Source organism: Phaethon aethereus (assembly GCF_964289735.1).
Source record: "Phaethon aethereus genome assembly, chromosome: 1".
Lineage (NCBI taxonomy): Eukaryota > Metazoa > Chordata > Aves > Phaethontiformes > Phaethontidae > Phaethon > Phaethon aethereus.
In genome coordinates, this window is record NC_138575.1 from 207,505,042 (window position 1) to 207,525,221 (window position 20,180).

A 20,180-nucleotide genomic window follows, 5' to 3' on the forward strand; every position below is an offset into this window, starting at 1 on the left:
CCTGCAAGGTGTTTAATCAAATTGAAATTCAGGCACATAGGTGCACATTTAAAGAAGGTTTGTGTTCTGGGGTTTTTTTTAATTTATTTTTCTATATGGGCTTATGTTGGAAACCATAACCTTAACCTAGTTTTCATGTTTTCTTTTCATACTAGAATTTTATTGTAGAAAGAATATGGACTAATTTCTTTAAAAAGCAGCAAAAATGGTAGGCAGAGTGAAGAGTTATTGAAAGAAATCTAAGGTACCCAAATTCTAATATGTTTATGTCTAAACCAAGCTTGTTAATTTTAAGTTACTTTTCTTCATACTCAAAAAATAAAATTAAACTTTTTTAAAAATTATTTTCTATGTGATGACTAGAAAAGCCTGGAAACATCCATCTGAAGAATAACCATCAGCTAACGGGAACAAAGGAACTCGTTGGCTCTTCACAACTGCTCAGAATCCAGAAGCTGCCTCTGGGTTCACTCTTGTAGTGGACATTCCTGACACCCGAGTGTCACACTGTTTGGACACCTAAACAAAAAAATATACTTTAGTATTGTCAAAAGAGCCACAGTGATCTAGGAAACAAGGTTATTATCTTTGAGTTGAAGCCTGTAACCCTAAATTAAATAACTAATGTGAAAATATTTTCCTAGAAACTTAAATGCAGGCACCTGTTTTTGAAAAAAAACCTCTCCATGTAATTAAGAGAGGAAGCTGACTCATGGGCTTCGCTTTTGCCACCTAAACCGATTAACAGGAGAAGAAACCTGGTTAAGCTGGCGCTCTGGCTTGCTGACTAGCAGGATTGTTTTTGATCCATGGCCTCTGGTATTTGGATTATTTGCTTTCCTCTCTCTAAATCTCTGTGGGGAAACTTTCCCTCGCTATTTAAGTATTAAATCCTTGCCATACTGGAATGTTGCAGTGTACTGCATACAAACAGAGCTGTAAGGGCTCAGTATTTTCAGTGCAAACCAGCTTTGAGTTCCAATTCAGAAGGCCTTTGTCTGTCTGTTCTGAGGATACACGCGTGTCTTCTGCTGGGAATTTTACATGTGTTTGAGCACCAAAGACCCAATAAGTACTGCCACACATCAGAATCCTTTAGGCATGTGGACTGCAGCTATAGTTTCCCTTTTCTGGCAGCAGTGTCAGAACAGACTGTAAAAGCAATCATAAGACACGAAGTTTCTGCAATTTTGATGTTTAAATACAGTTATCTCAACAGCCTCCAGACTGGTCAGCCCCTTTTGAGCCTATCATATTTTTACTCAAAAGATGTTGCAATGCCTAGCTAGAGGAGAAAGGTAGCATTATTCCATTCTTCAAAACATTGTTTTGAAAAAAATCAATCTTTCCCTAAACGTCCTTTGTAAAATTTCATCTGCTAACTATTTGCTACATGTGTAATGTGCCTTAGTCTTGGCTGAAACCATGCACTAGCAGGTAGCTGGAATCCCCTGATAAATTGTCCATTGTTATGATGGGCACATGTTTTCCTCTTTTCTCCTTTTTACAGGTTGGCTCCCTCCTAAGCAGTGGCAGCACTTATTAAAGATAATGATGATCTTGGTATGATGGGGAATAACGAGTTTGAGAAATACTTTTGCAAAATAATTTCATTGCTTCTTTTGGGAAGATGCATTCCATTCAGAGAAATGCCAGTGTCCTTCTGAGTGCACATTCCCACGGTTGCACTGGTACAGCCCCGAGCCCACTTGTGAACTGCAACTCTCCTAAGCTCCCGTACACTTCAACAAAGGCTAGCAATGACACTGTCTGGGGTTCAGGCACATCTCTGGTGGAAGTATGTTAATGGTTAAGCTCCTGGACTAACCCTACAATTTTTACTGTATAGCTACAAAGGGAAAAACAGGCATCTAATACGGAGTTATAAATCCAGAGATTTATTATTGCTTCTTGCAGCTAATTACCAGCTTAGATGTGTTGATCAGTTCTGTACATTGTATATACCTTCTACAGCTTGTTTAAATGTTTATCTACTTTGTACAGAAACAGCAGACGAAAAGCAAAAGAGAGGAAGTTTAAAAGTTATGCCTTCTTAGCAATTAACTAACTTCACAGCTTTAGGTAAGATGCTAATTAACTAACAAAAGGCCTTAAAGGCCTAACTGACATAACAATGCAGACGGGTTTATCACCAAAGTGTCAAATCTGTTGACATGCTAATCGTCATGCTACAGATGAATTCAAAGTCGAGGGATCAATGTATAATCTGCCAGTCCAAGACTGCCAAAACCACCCTGTCCCTCCAAAGTAACCACTTGCAAAGGCAACTACAAGTGCATCTAGCTCTGCAGAAAGACACTCAGACATGTTCTTAGACTATATATGCCCTCATGCATTAATAGTTGGCTCCACCTGGGTGTCCTAAACACAGGAATGGAGTCCTCATCTCCAGGCCTGTTGTCTCCTCTTTGCTTCCATGTTAACTCCCAGTATGTAGAGATTGTGCAATATAGGTTACAAAAGTAAAGTCAATCAGGAAAACCAAAACCCAGCTTTTTCTGATGAGCAAGCTGTGTGCTTATGGTATTGTGCCTCTAGAATAATTGTTTTAGCCTAAGCTGACACTGATGTAGAGAGGTTTCCCTACGTGCTTCAGTGAAAGCGCATCTACATACCATTAGTTGTACCTTCCTTCGAAGCACCTTTCTTTCTAATTCCCCTCTTTAAGTGCAAGTGCTGGTAAATGCTGTTGGGAAAATCTGGAGAACAGGAATCTCCAACAAATTCAACAAGAACTGCAAGAGCATATGCTAGGAGAAGTATGATGTTGGGAGCACAGTCAGTTTTAGAGCCATCAGATGTAGCTACTGGATAAGGGCAACACACAGTCTGCAGTAATTTGCAATACAGCCACCAATATAAAGATAGAAGGTGAAACTCCGTGTATTATTTTACAATGTACCTTTACAGTTGTAATAGAATCCATTAGTGAATCTTAAAAAACATGAGAAGGAAGGTAGTTTACACATCATCTAAGTAGCAAAATATTTGTTTTCCTTTCACTTTAATTATGGGTACAGGAAATTTACACAACCAATACGAACACTAAAAATGTGAAGTATTTTCATTCTTTTAATTTTACAATAAAGTGCATAATAAAATAGACTTCATTATCCTAAAAAAGCTTACCAGTCAATTGACATTCATTATTTGAGTAAGTGCTTTCATCTTTATTCTGTTGCTAATTTTATAGTGTCAAATAGTATATACATTACATATAAAGTACGTAACGCTGCAATATCCTGGTGCGGATAATGTCAGTATCTCCTGTACAACTGATATCGATTGCTAGCTGAGGCATTCTGGTACTCCTGTGAGGCAACTGTAGTGTTCACCAAAGGGGAGGATATACATTGCTGAATACTCTATAATAAAATGGAGAATAATGAGATGTACATATATATAAACAGAAATGTGATTATGTATAATATAACATTCAAGAAATATAATTTGGTGATATCATGTGACCTCTTTTCCATTATATAAACAACTGTGCACCTTAATCTGGATTTAGAAGTCGGTATTACAGAGCACAATGTCATTCACACGAATTATTGAGGGAATATCCATATTTTATTTGGATGCTCTAAAACTAGGAGAGCTGAAGCAGGTTGTTCTCGTGGTGAAGTAAAAATTTAAAATCCCATCGCTTCTCATAGCAGAAGATTTGATGAAATCTCAGTCATCTGTACTTTTTCTGCAGCTGGGAACTTGTATGACAGTTGTTCACTCTTATCATCAAGAAGAATTCCAAGCCAGTAGCTGAGATCTGAATGTATATCTACAGCTGGACACCTGTTTAAATGCTTAAATATATACTTGTAGGGAAAGAAGTGTCTTAAATGTCCATCAGAGAACTTACAGTTCCAGAGACTGGACAGCCTGAGCAATGTCTAGTGTTTATATCTTATTCATGAAACAAAAATCTTGTAGATGAAGAATTAGTGGCAGAAAGCTTTGTCACAGACCAGCCAGCCAAGAAGTCTGACTACTGGAAGCCACGAAAGTGCACTGGCGGGGGGAATAGCTTTTTCTTTTTTTTTGTAAAGTAGGACAGGCTATGAAGGAAGCCCCAGAGAACATACAAGCTTAAAAATGCTTTAGTAAAACACAGTTAGATCCAATAAAGGTAGCTATGCTACACTAATTGCTGAAAAATAAAAAAAATTGCAAGTTGTTTAGCCATAAATAATTAAATTTGTGAGACAGGAGGCAGAAGAGAGGAAGCTGAGGTTCCAAGTCACATCTACTACTTGGATTCACAAGAAGAGAGGTAATGATGTGCTCTGTGTTCTTTTCACAGTCCCACTTCAAAACCAGGCACTCATTTTGAATTTAGGAGCCTGGATGCTGTCTGGGGTTTTTCAGTCTCAAACTCAGTAAGTGGAGGGCCCCACGCCGGAGCAGGGGGATGCCCGAAGGAGGCCGTGACCCCGTGGGCAGCCCGCGCTGGGGCCGGCTCCTGGCAGGGCCTGTGGCCCCGTGGGGAGAGAGAGGAGCCCCGGCTGGAGCAGGTTTGCTGGCAGGACCTGGGACCCCGCGGGGGCCAGGCTGGAGCAGCCTGTTCCTGAAGGACGGCACCCATGGGGGGACCCAGGCTGGAGCAGCCTGTTCCTGAAGGACGGCACCCGTGGGGGGACCCCAGGCTGGAGCAGCCCGTGAAGAACTGCAGCCCATGGGAAGGACCCACATTGGAGAAGTCCGTGGAGGACTGTCTGCCGTGGGAGGGCCCCCAGGCTGGAGCAGGGCAGAGGTGAGGAGTCCTCCCCCTGAGGAGGAAGGAGCGGCAGAGACCAGGTGTGACGAACTGACCACAACCCCCATTCCCCGTCCCCCTGCGCTCCTTGGGGGGAGGAGGGAGAGAAATGGGGAGTGAAGTTGAGCCCGGGAAGAAGGGAGGGGTGGGGGCAAGGGGTTTTAAGAGTTGGTTTTATTTCTCATTATCCTACTCTGATTTGATTGGTAATAAATTAATTTTTCCCCAAGTCGAGTCTGTTTTACCCGTGACAGTAACTGGTGACTGATCTCTCCCTTATCTCGACCCAGGAGCTTCCCGTTACACTTTCTCTCCCCTGCCCAGCTGAGGAGGCCAGTGACAGAGCGGCTGTGGTGGCACCTGGAGTCTAGCCAGGGCCAACCCACCACAGAGATCTAGACTACATGAAACAAAATACAAACACTTCTTGAGGAACGGCAATACCTGTCACTTACAGAACACGGCATATCTGCAGGTCAGAGAAAGAATTCGTTGTATTACCAATTATTTTACAGACCACCATGCATCATTCCTTCTTTCCTCTCTACGTTACTAAGAAATACAAATTAGTTCTGAGCTGTATATAGTTCAAATGGACCCTGATAAATTACTGTTCCTTAAAAGTTCTTGGAACTTCCTGGACTTTGCAAGTATCTTCAGATTCTGAAATGAAAATGAAGCCAGAGGATGAGGCAGCCTGGTATAAACTATTAAAGCTTATTTACAGTACTATAAAATTCACATGTGCATTTTTTTTTTACATAAATAGAAGTCTGAAAATCTGGCAAGCCAGTTGAACAGATTGATGTCAATATTTTCAGTTATATTTTTACTATAAAATGAGCTATGTGGTCAGTTTGCAGGAATTAAAGCTGAACATATTTAAATTAAATACTTACTAAAGGGGTGATTATCTGCAAAACATTTGAAGCAGATGGGTTTCTGGTAATGGCTTCTTGAACATCTAAAAACAGCATAAAAGCATGTAATAAATATTATGTAAACCAAATACTACAATAGAAATATGATTCAGTATTCAGTATTCAGTCAAATATTCAACATAAAACTTCCCAAAGATTGTGGAAACGTAGTTTAATAGCACTGTTCTTTTTTCCCCTACCAACAGCTGCTGAAATATATGCCATATCTGTATTTTCAAAATTTGCAGCTAGATATTATTATCTGAACAAAAAAATTAGTGTCAATAAAGGAATCTAAAGCTGGAGAAAAGAATGCCAGCTACTGTAAGCTGGCAGCAACAATTCCAGATTGGGTAGTGACTGTTATTCATTAAAAAGAGCACTATGAAAATACACAGTTTTAGTCACTTAATTTGGCAACATGTTAAAACAAAGCCAAAAAAAGGGGTTCAAAAAGGTGACAGTTTAAAAAAGCAATGTACTTACCTGACATGTAAGTACTTACAACATTTTACTTACTTACTTACTTACAGGCACATACTTACATGTACTTACATGTCCTATAAGTCTACCTGTAAAATTTCACAGCTTCTTGTTACCAGTTTTAATCCCGAAATAATTAGGCAAGCTAATTAAATTTCCAAGATACATATGTATATCTATTACATTAATTTTCACAGTTACTTCATTTGCAGTCAGTTAACTCCTGTGATTATTTCACTGTTTCTTTCATATTCCTTATATACTTTTCTTACAGTTTTCACAGTTTTCCTTTTCACACTTTGCAAACTTCAGTTTTCTTGCTCCCACTTTTTTTGCTGCATTTACCTTTGCCTCTATGTTGTAATTTATACAGCAACTTATTTTCTATTTTCTTGTATTTCTCTTTCCATATCTACCCAAGCACATTATACTAAAACTCCTCTCTGACAAAAGATGGAATTCTTCACTTCTATTTGCCTGGAAGAAATAACCATGAGGTACGACATAATAAAATTCTGAACCACTGTTTGATGGGCGTAGGCATTGTAAGCTATAGCTGCAGAAGGTTTCTAAGTGGTTGCAAAGATCTTTTATTCTGCTGTTGCAGTTTACAGGAAATTGAAGCCTTTTTCCTCCAAGCCAAGCAATCCACCATCTGATGTAGAAACGAATGGATAGTGTGCAGGAGCTTAGTAAGTCGTGGTTTAGTTTGATTCCAGTCAATAGGGAGGTAAACGTGGGTAACCACCACACGAAATGGTGCGGTCCACAAGGAAAAGAAGTAGAACAGTAAAATAAAATCAATGGACTTCAAGAAAGCAGACTCTTATAAAGTCAATTAATTGGCATGTAAAATTTTAGATTAAAAAAATCCAAGGAAAACATAAAATTCAGGAGAGTTGGCAGTTCCATAAACAGCAAAAATGGCTAGGAGAAGTTATTCCAATGATACGGAAAGCCAAGCAGTCCAGTGAAGAGACCACGTGGACTAAGGCACAAGGTCCCTGTTGATTTCAAATAGAGGATGGAGCACACAAAATGCAGAAACTATGTCAAACTAATGAGAATTTTTATGAGAGACTTGTATGATCATGTAGGTCAAAGGAAATACTAACCATTACATACAGTTGCAAGAGACCCAAAAAGTAAGTTTGTTCTACGAATATGTTAGTTATAATAGGATGATGAATGAAAGTGTTGGCTAAGTAATCACTGGAGAGAAAAAATTATCAAGAACAAGTACAGACTTTTCCCCCACATTCTTCAATAAAATGTCAACAGCAATGGGACAGCTCATATAACAAGCACCAGTATAAAGCAGGTAAGAAAAAGCTTGCTTTTCTGGCGTAGAGAAATAATAGGTTAGAGAATGCTCAGGTTAAGTTCGAGATTTTCAAAATAGTTGTGCAAGTGATAGTCACATAGACATTCAAATTTGGATGCAGCAATCTCAGAACTGTATTTGTGATTTTTAAGAATTAGTGGAGATGAGGAACATCCTAAAAGACTAGAAGAAAGGAAATGAAAAGTCATTCGTTATAAACAGTTATATTTGCAAAAATATAGGTTATATAACATAAAGGGTAATTATTTGCAAAAATAATTGCAAAAATTTAAGATGGATAAACATTGAAATAGATTCCTAAGTGAGGCTGATACATCTGTATCTGTACACTTTAAAGAACAGTTTTAACAAACATCTGTTAGAAACAACAGCTACAGTTGGGCTGCGATAGTTTCTGAAGGTGTCCTACAGTCATATTTTGAATTATTTTTTTGACCAAGGCGAAGTCACCATTATTTTAAATTAATTTCATTGACTCAAAGAAAACTTTCATGATTTTGATCTCCTGTTTGCTACACTTGGTAACAAATAATAATAATAAAATAAGAAGAAACATATTTCTATCACAAGATTAATGTTTTTAATCCAAATTAATCCATGACAACAAAATATAAAGTTACTTAATCACTTGATGTAGGATCCTGTTTATTATCAAACTTACTTTGTAGCCTTTGATTGAGACGATCAAGAGACTGGAAAATCTTCTGTTCTTCTATTGAAAGTGCACTCATGCCTAGACACGGAGCCCTGTTAAGCAGCAAGGGCTGTCTGGCTGGTTGCACACTTTCCATAGCTGCCAGGATTTCATCTTCTGCAACTGGTGTACTTGCTAGTTTTTCTGCCATAAGAAACTGAACAGTGCTTTCTGAAACTGAAGAGATTACAGGGGTAACTTCAAATGAAAAGAGTTCATGACATTTAAATATACTGCTTGCTTTCATGACTCTAGGTCTGCGAAACACAAAATTCGCATTAAAAGATCAAAAAAGTGTCAAAGGCAAGAAGTATGATGTGTTAGAAAATGACATAATTAAGTCATTAATGCATCTTAAAATTTGCACCAGAACAAGTTCTGCTGACTTCGGAAATGTATGACAATAGCAAGAAATACCTGTCCATATCATACAGCCATCATACAGTTAAATATAAACAGGAATGGAATGAAACTTGACTGTATCATAAAATCATTAAGGTTGGAAAAGACCTTTAAGATCATCAAGTCCAACCATCAACCCAACACCACCATGCCCACTAAACCATGTCCTGAAGTGCCACGTCTACATGTTTTTTGAACAATTCCAGTGATGGTGACTCCACCACCTCCCTGGGCAGCCTGTGCCAATGTTTGACCACTCAGTAAAGAAATTTTCCCCAATATCTAGTGTAAACCTCCCCTGGTGCAACTTGAGGCCATTTCCTCTCGTCCTATCGCTAGTTACTTGGGAGAAGAGACCAACACCCACCTCACCACAACCCCCTTTCAGGTAGTTGTAGGGAGTGGTAAGGTCTCCGTCAGCCTCCTCTTATGCATAGGTTGTAATGCATTTATAAAACCATCAATATCATGACACAAGATGCTATATCTTACATTTTTGTGAAAAAAAAAAAAAAATTAGGTCTGCACAACAAACTACTCTTTCTTACTTAGAATCACTGATGCCAGAAGACACAAGTGACATTACACAGTGGATACATTAGGTCAAGACTTTATGTATAACAAAGAATTGAATTGAGGAGTGTTACTATACCTTCATCAGACTTATAGTTGTTAGTCTTATTTTGTACTGGATCAAATGCAGATTGAACAGGACTCAGCTGGATAGTACACAATGAACTCTGTCAAAAATATTATAAGAATATTTTAAATGTAATTTAAGGTAACTACACTACTTTCTGAACATTTTTATTTATTATTTCATATTACTAAATGTTTTCAAGTGCAAAAATATTAATGTATAATAATACAGTGATATATTCTAATTGGCTTTATTCCTTTTATTTGCAGTGACAGCAAGCTGACTAAACACATTGATTCAAAATTGTGTGACACTGAACAAACCTTTGATATTCCTGAAACTCTTTCCATTTTGAGGATAAATAAGCTTTTTATTTTTTTATAGTAGTTAGTATTTACCTGTGCATGATGAGTAGGCTTCCATCTTCTAGAGGCTATACTTTGTCTTCTGTGTTCTGAAAAAGCTCTGTGTTTATTTTCATGGTTGTCAAAAACCTGCTTTTGTCTTGTAACAGGGACAACACCTTAAATGACATGCATACAAAAATAAACCAAAAATGTGTAAAAACATGATAAAGAAAGTAGTAGCAAAACTAGTAATGGTAAGTAAATGTCTCTGTCCAAATTTAGATGTTTACTTTGTGTATGTTTCCATCTGATCTCGCTAAATGTATTTTCTTATAGTGAAAAGAGAGAAACTGGCATATTTAATTTCATGTTAGCATAGGACTAAAAGATACAGATGTGGATTACATGTGGATACTTATAAAGCAGGTTAAGTGAAGCCTCACTTTGAAACACAGATAATAAAGATGGTCTGTACAAAGATAAAAGGTCGTCTTAGCAAGTAAGAGGGAGAATGAATAGACAGTGAACTATGATATAACAAATACCGAAAAATGTGCCAAAAAGTAATGTTTTTGAAAATAAGTTGCATTTAGAGAATAATGCTAAAGTCTAATTGTCCAACACAGTAAATGCCTGTTGCCAAGATGTTTATATCTTAATGGATTCAACATTTAAGATTACATAGCACTGTGCAGAAAACGTGTAATAGTTCACACAGTTTTTTCTGATTCACAGAATCACAGAATGGTAGAGACATCTTGAAGTCACCTAGTCCAAGCCCCCTGCTGAAGCTGGGCCACCTACAGCTGGATGCCCAGGACCATGTCCAGATGGCTTTTGAGTATCTCCAAGGATGGAGACTCCACAAAGTCTCTGGGCAACCTGTGCCAGGTTACTGTGCTCGGTCACCCTCACAGTAAAAAAAAGTGTTTCCTGATGCTCAGAGGGAACCTCCTGTGTTTCATTTTGTGCCCGTTGCCTCTGGCCCTTTCAGTGGGCACCACTGAAAAGAGCCTGGCTCCGTCCTCTTTGCACCTTCCTTCCAGGTATTTATAGACATTAATAAGACCCCCGTTAGCCTTCTTTTCTCCAGGCTGAACAGTCATAGCCCTCTCAGCCTTTCCTCCTAGGAGAGATGCTCCAGTCCCTTCATCATCTTTGTGGCCCTTCATTAGACTGTCTCCAGTATGTCCATGTCTCTCTTGTACTGAGGAGCCCAGAACTGAACACAGTCCTCCAGGTGTGGCCTCACAGGTTTGATTCAAATGCAAAGCCATGGTTTAAAACCTTAGTTCTACAGCTTGGGATTTTGTAGTTTATCTTACTAATTTATACATCTGTATACTAATTTGAACGACAATACTGCTGTATAGCATTTTGCCTCGGCTAGAGAGACCTAAATGAGACACTGTACTTCAAATTTATCTCAGTTTTTTCTCATGTAATAATACATATTCAAAATTAAAGCATCAAGTTTCAAAATTAAAATGAAGTTCTTAATTAAACTTTCATGCACATAAAACTGGAGATACAAATCAGCATTTTCCTGTGCAAGCCAGGAATCTACATATCCAAGGGGATATTATATTCTCATTTGTAACCGCAGTTACTTGATTTTTAAATGCAGTTACTCGATTTATACTTGGGAAGATAAATTACGTATTTATTTACGTAATAAATATTTACTTGTTTACAGTTTAAGGTATAGTTCACACTTAGACCGAGAGGTCTTTTAGTGAGTTTAACAGAATCTTATTTCTTTACTTGTTATTACAGTGATATTTAACAAAGCAGAATTCTTACAATTTGTGGAAAAAGAAAACCATTGATCCTAGAAGCAGATTTGAAACTAGTCATCTGGCTGCTGCCATCAATAGTAACATATTTTTCTGAAAAAGAGAATCCAAAATTGCTCTATTGATTTGGATCAACAATTTAATTAGTTTGCAAGACATATTAGATCTATGCCTAGGAGAAGGCTCCTTTGAGAAATGTAAGACAAAGGGCCTGTTGCAACAGGACAGGGGGTAATGGTTTTAAACTAAAAGAGGGTAGATTCAGGCTAGATCTAAGGAATAATTTTTTTGCAATGAGGGTGAAACACTGGCATAGGTTTCCCAGAGAGGTGGTAGATGCCCCATCCCTGGAAACATTCCAGGTCAGGTTGGACGGGGCTCTGAGCAACCTGCTCTAGTTGAAGATGTCCCTGCTCACTGCAGGGTGGTTGGACTAGATGACCTCGAAAGGTCCCTTCCAACCCAAACTGTTCTATGATTCTATCATTCTAAAAATATAATAAGAAGTAGTATCTTTAAGGGCACGAGATAATGAACATTCTACCCGTTTAACTATAAGCATGTAAATTAGTCCCGTATTTGTCACAGGCTAAATGTTAAACAGATTTTTAAAGCATTTTACTGTCTGAACACTGAAGGACTTAAAATAATTCTAACATCCAGCTACAGTATATGTGTCAGCCAGAAGATACACCACTTGAAGCCTGGAAGCCTAGTTAAAGTAAGATCTTCATGGACAACAATTTTATTTATTCATCCTGTTCTCACTTATTCTTTCTGTACATTTGGCCAAGCATTGCAACAGATCACATTTTCCACAGCGTCCTCACAGACCTCACTGAACTCTGTAACAGTGCCACAGCAGATATTTTACTCAAGAACAATGAGTATCTTTGATGAATATGTATAAAAAATGTCTTTACTTGAAACAATACAGTCTCTCATAGCAAGCACCTCACAACAAAGACTATGGTGATCTCTGTGCATTTGCAGGCAGTAGGACAAATAATAGCAAGTCGTTAAGCGTTATCTAGAGTATTTAAAATAAAGACGAATTTCAAAACACACAATCTAAGCAGATAACAAGAGAGAGGACCACCCACCCAAATTTTAAAAAGACGTTACTCAGCTCTCCCTCTAAAAGAGCTGCAGCTATGTCACACTTGGGATGTAGCATTTAAAGTCGCAGTGAAGACGGTATTAGCAATGCACACAACTTTGGCGCAGTAAATTTCCCGATTCTTTGATCTGATGTGCAAATGAGGATATCAACAGGCAAGTATCTCTGCTGGGGGCGAGGCATGGTAATGCAAGACGTCATTCATTTCCAATGTAAAATCAAATAGGTTAGCTTAAGTCACACATATCTTAAGCTCATCTGTTTGACTTTGAACTAGAATGGACAAGCAGATAACACTTCTCATTTCCCACCGCTGCTTTAGGCCAAGAATATTCACCTACATCTGCTCTTATACAACAGAGCTGTTCTGAATCACTCCATAGTTAAAACCATGTATTACTATAGACAAAAGTAGAAATTTTGTTTTTTAAGTTATGGGAATTACTTATTTTGCTAGCGAGTATCCTTGAGCTGGCATGGCTGATCCTCGGGGCGATCCCAATATGTTAAGTGGTTTGGAGTGCTGCTTGTACCTGAAGCAGGGTTTTCAGCTTCAGGAGCTCTGCCTCCAGCTGCAGCCCTCAATAGGAAGGAAACCAGCACACAACAAATAAATTACAAGCACAAGGATGCCATCAGTGGCCAAGGCACCGAATATAGTTAGGCTGCAGAGGAGAAACAAGGCAAATCAAAAAGCATGAAACATATTTTGAAATGTAAAACCCAAAGTTTATTCTCCCAGAATTTCTTAAGCATCTTTCCTCTATCTTACTAGTCAATCTCTGCATCATATTGTCCCCGAGGTTACTTTTTCATACAATGCAGGATTGATCCTAAAATTTCTTAAAATTCTTTATAAAATAGATATATTTTGCAACACAGAAAAATTTGTCCAGTAGAAGCTCTTTATTTTTAGATTTAAATTTAATATTTTGGGCATTAATAGTATTACTGGGACTAGATCATAATAATTTTAGACATTTACAGTGTCAGCATTTTAAAAACATGGTAGATTTACATTTCTTTCACACTCAGGTAGCAGTGACTGTTGGACAACAAGCTATGACTCCCAGTTACCTTGTAAAACTTGCTCATATAAACTTAGTCACTTCCTCCTATATCATTATTTTGACCACCTGCCACATCTGCTCATTAATCAGGACTATAATATCAGGGAAAAGACTTTTTTTCATTTAATATTGTAGAGAGCTATTAAAAATGGGGATCGACGTTTGAGAGGCCTCTGGGCACCGCTAGAATAGAAATGACAATGACAAATGGTGAAGACTTGTTCAAACTGGCTGTATTGTGTGAATAGATGAAAGGCTGGATGTTTTAACTGAAAACAAATTTGTGATGTAATAGAAAAAGACTTTCTTCTGAACATCCCCCCACCCCAAATCCAGAAACATGACTCTTACCAGTAGCAGAGTCTTTTGGAGCTTGGGCAGTATGAGCTGCTTGCCAGGAGGTCCTTGTTTTTCCAGCTGTTGGGGCGTGATGGAGACGTAATCCATTTTCTGCATTAACAGGTCTTCTTTCAGTGCAGGTTACCAAATGATCTTGACAGGCGCTTGTCTGAAGACTATTTACGGAACAAATATTTTTTGCCCAAGGTTCGTGTTTGGCTGTGCTGCAGCCAGGTGTAGGTATCGCAGTGGCCAAGTCCAAACTGCAAGTAATACTCTCACTGTTCTCTGTACCGTTTCTATTTAAAACCCGATCTGCTAACAAAACATGCCTTTCATTTAAATCGTCCCTGCTTGTAGTGGTAGCTTGAAGACTTGAAGGTGACACGGGCTGACACCCAGGGCTGGCTGCATTTTCACCACTTTTGTTTCCTGGCAGAGGTGTGGATGGTGGGTGAGGTGCTAGCAATTTCCCTGGAGCTTTTAGACTATTGTTGGCTTCAGCATCCGACTGTGGTCGGATTATAGTGCCTGTTCTCTTCTTGGGCATAAAACTTGACTGGGCTCTTACAAATGTTGTTCGTCTAGGTTTTTTTGCCTTATTTTTGAGCTGATTACCTTCAACAATTTTAGAATTATTACTACATAGTAGGGGTTTATTTTCTTCATCTTTTGATACCATCCAAGCTCTTTTATCAGAAGAGGATCCAGTAGGCATAAATATATTCAGAGATGTGCATTCTTTATTTGATTTTTCAGTATTAACACTTGGTTTTGATATATGAGAGTTTTCCTGCTGATTTGCTATGAACATGGGGTTTGAAGGTTGAGCAACAATATTTAAGTTACTCTTAGGAGCATTACTTGTAGTCTGAACACATTGCAGCTCTGCAGAAGATATTTCACTTGTGTTTTTTTCATTATTTTCTATTATTATCTGATTAATTTGATTACACCATCTTAGCTTTCTGTTGTATTTTTCATTTTCCGTGCTTTTCTTTTTTATTTTTGCCAGTTCTAAGCTGTCTCTGATAGAAGACACGGGTTGAGTTCCAAAACTGATCCCGTGGTTCATAACCACAGCTTTGAAATGACTGGGTTCATATTTTGATTCTTTCTTTAAGATACTTGTGAATAATCTTGCTTTTTTTCTTTCAAGGATATTGTTTTTCAGGGTTCTGTGCTGTGCAGGAGTGCCACAATTTAACTCTGTATCAGACAGCAGTGAGATAGTTTCTACCATATTTCCCTTTTCTTCTTCTTTGTTATTCTGTTGCTTAACATCACACAGAACTGAGGTGTTTGGTATGTCCTGAAATAAAGACGAACCTGGATTAATGTCATCAATATATTTAATATTTTCTTCTTTTGTTGCAGTCATTTTTCTTGAGGTATTTTTTAAAAGCTCTGTACTGATGTTTTTTTCCTTTGGTAATGTATCAGCTGTGCTGGGAATGCCAGTGGAACATCCCTGATTAGGAAATAAGATGACAGATGTTGCAATAGGTTGACTGGAGGTTTGCACAGATATAGTTCTTTTTTGTGGGGTCATTTTAAAGCTCTGATCTTGCATCAGATCCTGAACTTTTTCTCCGGGAATAGAGTCAGGGCTGTCCCAGACTTTGCTAGGGTTGAAAACAGGATGACCAGTGGCTAATGTGCTAGCTGTTCCAGAAGATGGCTTGCTTCTTTCTTCTTTTATATTTTGCAGAAAACTAAATGCATTACTTACAGGGCTTTCTTGCTTAACAGAGGTAGAGAGTTCTGCAGGTTTTTTTCCAGATCTGTGAGAAGCAGATGATTTCTCTTCTGAATTGTTTACATGTTCAGCAGAAGTTATAGCATTATGTTTAGCTAAAAAACCATGAATAGGTAAGTTGTGGTTGTTTTGCAAATTTACATTTCTCAGACAATTATTCAGATGCATATTTTTAGAAAAAGTACTTTGAGCTGTATAAAGCAAACAATTATTCCTAGTCTGTGATTTTTCTGGATTGTACAAGGCACAGTCACACTGTGTAGTCAAAGATGATTCACTTGCTGTTGTGTAATTTCCATTTTGTTCTCCAGCCTCAAGACTGTCAAGGCTTGACAAACTTTCTGAATCATCTGTTTTCTTGACTTCTTGATGAAAATTCTGAAACACAGGCATAAAACCAGATTGTTACATTTATCAGAAATGTTTTTTGTTGGTACTAATTTTTCATTAATGACAGCTTAGGCTAAAATACGATCAATACTGAGCCTAGTGTTTTTACAACTCGGGGTCATAGCACCATAAGTGTTTCCATCAAGTCAAAATTTACCTGTGTTCAATTGCAAAAGAAGATTATGTGGTTTAGGCATGAAATACAGAGGAAAGAGCTGCAACAAAATTATTCCTAAATTTTATCTAATTCTACAATAAAGGAACAAGATTTGTGTAAACAACACTACTGTTTTCGGATTGCCCTACAGCACAGAATGGTTTTTGTATTCTAACATGTAAGGGAGTTTACAAAATGAAAGAGAACCCATAAAAGTGCAGATTTGATAGTGGATCTGCCCCAAATGGGAGTTTTTCCATAATACTAGACTGAATACGTTTATTTTCATACAGAGTGCCACAAATAATGAGGATTTAAACCTTGTCATGGCAAACGCAGAAAACATCTCTCAGCTATCATAATCACAGTGACTAACACCCCCCGCCCCGGCGAAAGCCTCTCTTCTCATCTTTCAGAAAGAAGAAAGTATCGTCTGATCTATGAGGACAGATCAGGTCTAAGGGCATATGGAAGTCCCATCCACTCTCCCAAGTTCTTCGTCGAACTTTAATGTTATGATGAATAAGAGCAACTGGCACCATCTGAATCACCATTGGGACAACTTTATGTATGTACTATACAGGCATTTTCTTCTCTATTACTTCTCCATACAAACACCGAGATGCCTGACATGGTTGAAAATACATACTTTTTTAAGTACAAGATTTCAACGTACACATAAACATAAAGGAAAACAAACATATCAACTATTTTCACAATCATCTCGTAAACTCTCTCTGCTGTTAAGTTTACTTCCACACAACTCAGCAGCTAAGTAATTTTTTTAAACCATATGTTGGAAAAAATTGGTGTGAAAAACAAAGAGAATCTGCTTTAGATATGCAATCTTATGCAATAAAGATTTTTTTTTCATTAGTGACTTTAAATGGAAAATGTTTCAAGTAGCAAAATCTGTTAACCTAGGAAAGTGATTATTTATCACTTGGCAATTACAATAGAATTAACATTTTGAAAACTTACCAAAGAATGCATAAAATTAATTATTCAATAAGAACATATTTTTTGTAGTAAAACTTTGTTTATTCCAATAAAATTGTTATACCGTAATATTGCATAGTTTATAGCTGTACAAATACTTTAAATTGCAGAATGAAAAGCTTAGTGAGTCCTGAGAGACTTTTTATGATTGAATTAAACCTTATCTTGCACTAAATGTTCAGAGGTTGGTGCAGTATTCCATTACAGTAATGATCTCAGATAAAGAAACTAAATAGAAGAACAAATAACCAAGTATAGGGAAAGGTCCCTTTAGGGAACATTTTCAAACTAAAGCTATACAAACTGGTGTCTTTCTAATAGAAAAGAATAAATAATGCTTTGTTAGTTATTTATTAACCTTTATGTTTGGCTAAATTTTATTGTTAACCTCTGCTTGAACTTCACCAAGCAAGGAAAAGGCATATGCTTTTCTGTGTCAGGCCAAACTTAAGAAATAACTCTGAAATTTTCAGATGGAAAAAAAAAAGAAATTACAGGTGTCAGGCTTATTTGTCTAATCTGGAAACTGCACCTGTATAGGTAAACATGTGTTTCTAAAATGACTAAGTTAAATAGAGGGAAATGACTAAGTTAAATAGAGGAAAAAAATTATAAAGATTGATTTTAAAAAACCTGTTCCGATAGCAGGTTAACTTCAACTGGTAAATCTGGAGGGTGCAAGAACAGTTGTAACTTTTAAAAATTAAGATGAAAGAATTCTACCCAGTTGTGGTCCAGAGGTTAAAAATAGACTTGATCTTGCAATATATATTATTTAACTCTCCTTGTAGACCTCATGGGAACACAAAATCTCAGTTGAGGCAACCTCCAGAAATAAGTTAGGAACTGAAAAATAAAGAACGATTTCTCATTTAAACACATACCCACTTTTACTTAGTTCATGCAAATTTAGTTAATTTACATTTATTTTATTGCATCATACATTTTCATCATTTCACACATTAAAGGTGCTTATCATTCTCATTAAAATATTCACATATTTTATTTCCCTTTCTAGCCTCTGTAATGAAAGTGAGTGTTACATTTTCCTGTAAAAATGCATAACTAGAACTACTTCTGCACATCTGAAAAGCATTCAACAATTATTCGTTCTTTTTTAGTGGTCAATAGCTACAGGGAAATAATCCTGGAAATCCCAATGAGATAATTTGATTTAATCTGTGAGAATATTATAGGACGATAAGGAAACAAAAATGTTCATTGAATGTATTATCTTTCTATTTTCTGGATTTGAACATTGTTCCTGTTATGCAAGTACAATTTATTGTATTGCCTGCATTATCTTCTGTCCTAATGCATGAAATCTAAACCCAGCCTGTCCACATACTTGGTATTCTAGGAAAGGGAAAACTTACGAGGAGTTAAAGAGGTCACTTGTATGTCTTAAGACTCAGAACAGCTGTGTCAAGCAATTTCATTTCAGTAAAACATTAAAACAAAAAGAAAACATGAGCCTAAGAAATCTTTCATGAGGCCAATGAAAGAACAACATTGCAACAAGTCAAATTTTAAGAGAACCTGACAAGTGAATTTTCTGCCAAAGGACTCTGTCAGAGCACTGTTACACTAAAGAGCTGTTATACGTATATTTGACATTTTCTGCAGAAGAAGTGCTGACTGTTCACAATTCCAAGAGGCGAATGGGAACACTCTTCTGAAGATAAATGCTGGAAAAATGCTACCTACTCTGAAAAACCAGGCCCCTCACCTCTCACAATACTTAGCATTTTTGATAATTTTGACTGGGTTTTTTACAGGAGTTCTTTGTGTGTTATATGTGTGTATATATAATGTTACACTTCACATTCATTGTGAAGCAAAAGACACCGTTCGTACAGATACAAAGCTACCTCTCAAAGCCAGTGAGGTCCCTAAGCACCTTTACTGGTTTGGAGTTTACCAGATACGGAATGGGAAAGTCCACTGGAAAATTAATAATCTCTTTTCTACGCAAGTCTGGAAAACATAATGTACATGGCACTACACAATAGTGATTTCACAGCAGATTTGGGCAGACCCAAGAAAACAAATGCCACTGAGGCAGGATTTTGGTGCTTGTGTTACACAAGAGATCCATTATACTGTGCCAAACCCACCAAAGAAGCCATGGAGGTATAGGATGACAAAAGAAAATCTTCCTACCAACACCCTTGTCTTTCCTAGGCTATCTCCGAGGTGCATAATTTCCCCCCAAGCCATCTAGGATACAGAAAGTAGCTATTTATGAACCTGAGTATTTAAAAGGACCTGATTTGCCTGTTTGGAAAATCATCACAGGATGCTAGAAACACAGGTTCAAACTCCTTTGCATAAAAAGAACTCAAGTTTCCAATTTCGTAGGCACTCAGGCACTTCAGTAAGCCAAATTGTACTGAAGGGTTTTTAAAGAAAAGTGATCAGAATGCTGAATGTCAGGGTTTCAAGTTCTGACTTCTAGTTTTAACAAAGTCCTGAGGTAAATGTACATAACTGTGTAGGAAAGAGGTTTTCAGCTAAATGTTGCTCTCTGTGTTGCTTTCTATTAATTAATTTAGCATCTCAGTACTCAGAGTGCTGCTTCTGAGCATCCCTACTCCAGATGCCAGACTCTCTCACAGACTAACCTAAGTAATTCAGCTCCAGAAGTGGAATTTGTAATGGTAGCTTTTAAATACTATTAATATTATTAAGTGATTAAACGTTGAGGCACTGAGCACCACAATGCATTAGTCCCTTTTTATTTCAAACCCATTAACACATTTATTTTGAGCAGGCACCATGTACCCTGCAAATTTAAGAGATGGGGTCATGTAAAAATAGTATGGGATTGCATAACTGAAAGCCATCATAAGGCAAACAGATATGGAGAAAAATTTGGCATGCATATGCAATATTAATTCTAGAAGTTCTTAACTGCTTAACTAATAATCATTTTTATGTTA

The 20,180-nt window shown here is 37.4% G+C and overlaps 1 protein-coding gene across 1 annotated transcript in view; it reads right to left on the reverse strand.

Moving 5' to 3' along the window:
• Positions 1-441: 441 nt before the first annotated feature.
• Positions 442-20,180, reverse strand: part of CEP126 (centrosomal protein 126) — a gene marked incomplete at both ends in the record, with an annotated part of 45,843 nt that continues 26,104 nt past the window's right edge. Inside the window, 6 exons of the mRNA XM_082014898.1 lie at positions 442-519; positions 5,677-5,741; positions 8,187-8,396; positions 9,274-9,361; positions 9,660-9,784; positions 13,946-16,070. Coding sequence (XP_081871024.1) covers positions 442-519; positions 5,677-5,741; positions 8,187-8,396; positions 9,274-9,361; positions 9,660-9,784; positions 13,946-16,070 — 2,691 coding nt within the window. The remainder of the gene's footprint in view (positions 520-5,676; positions 5,742-8,186; positions 8,397-9,273; positions 9,362-9,659; positions 9,785-13,945; positions 16,071-20,180) is intronic.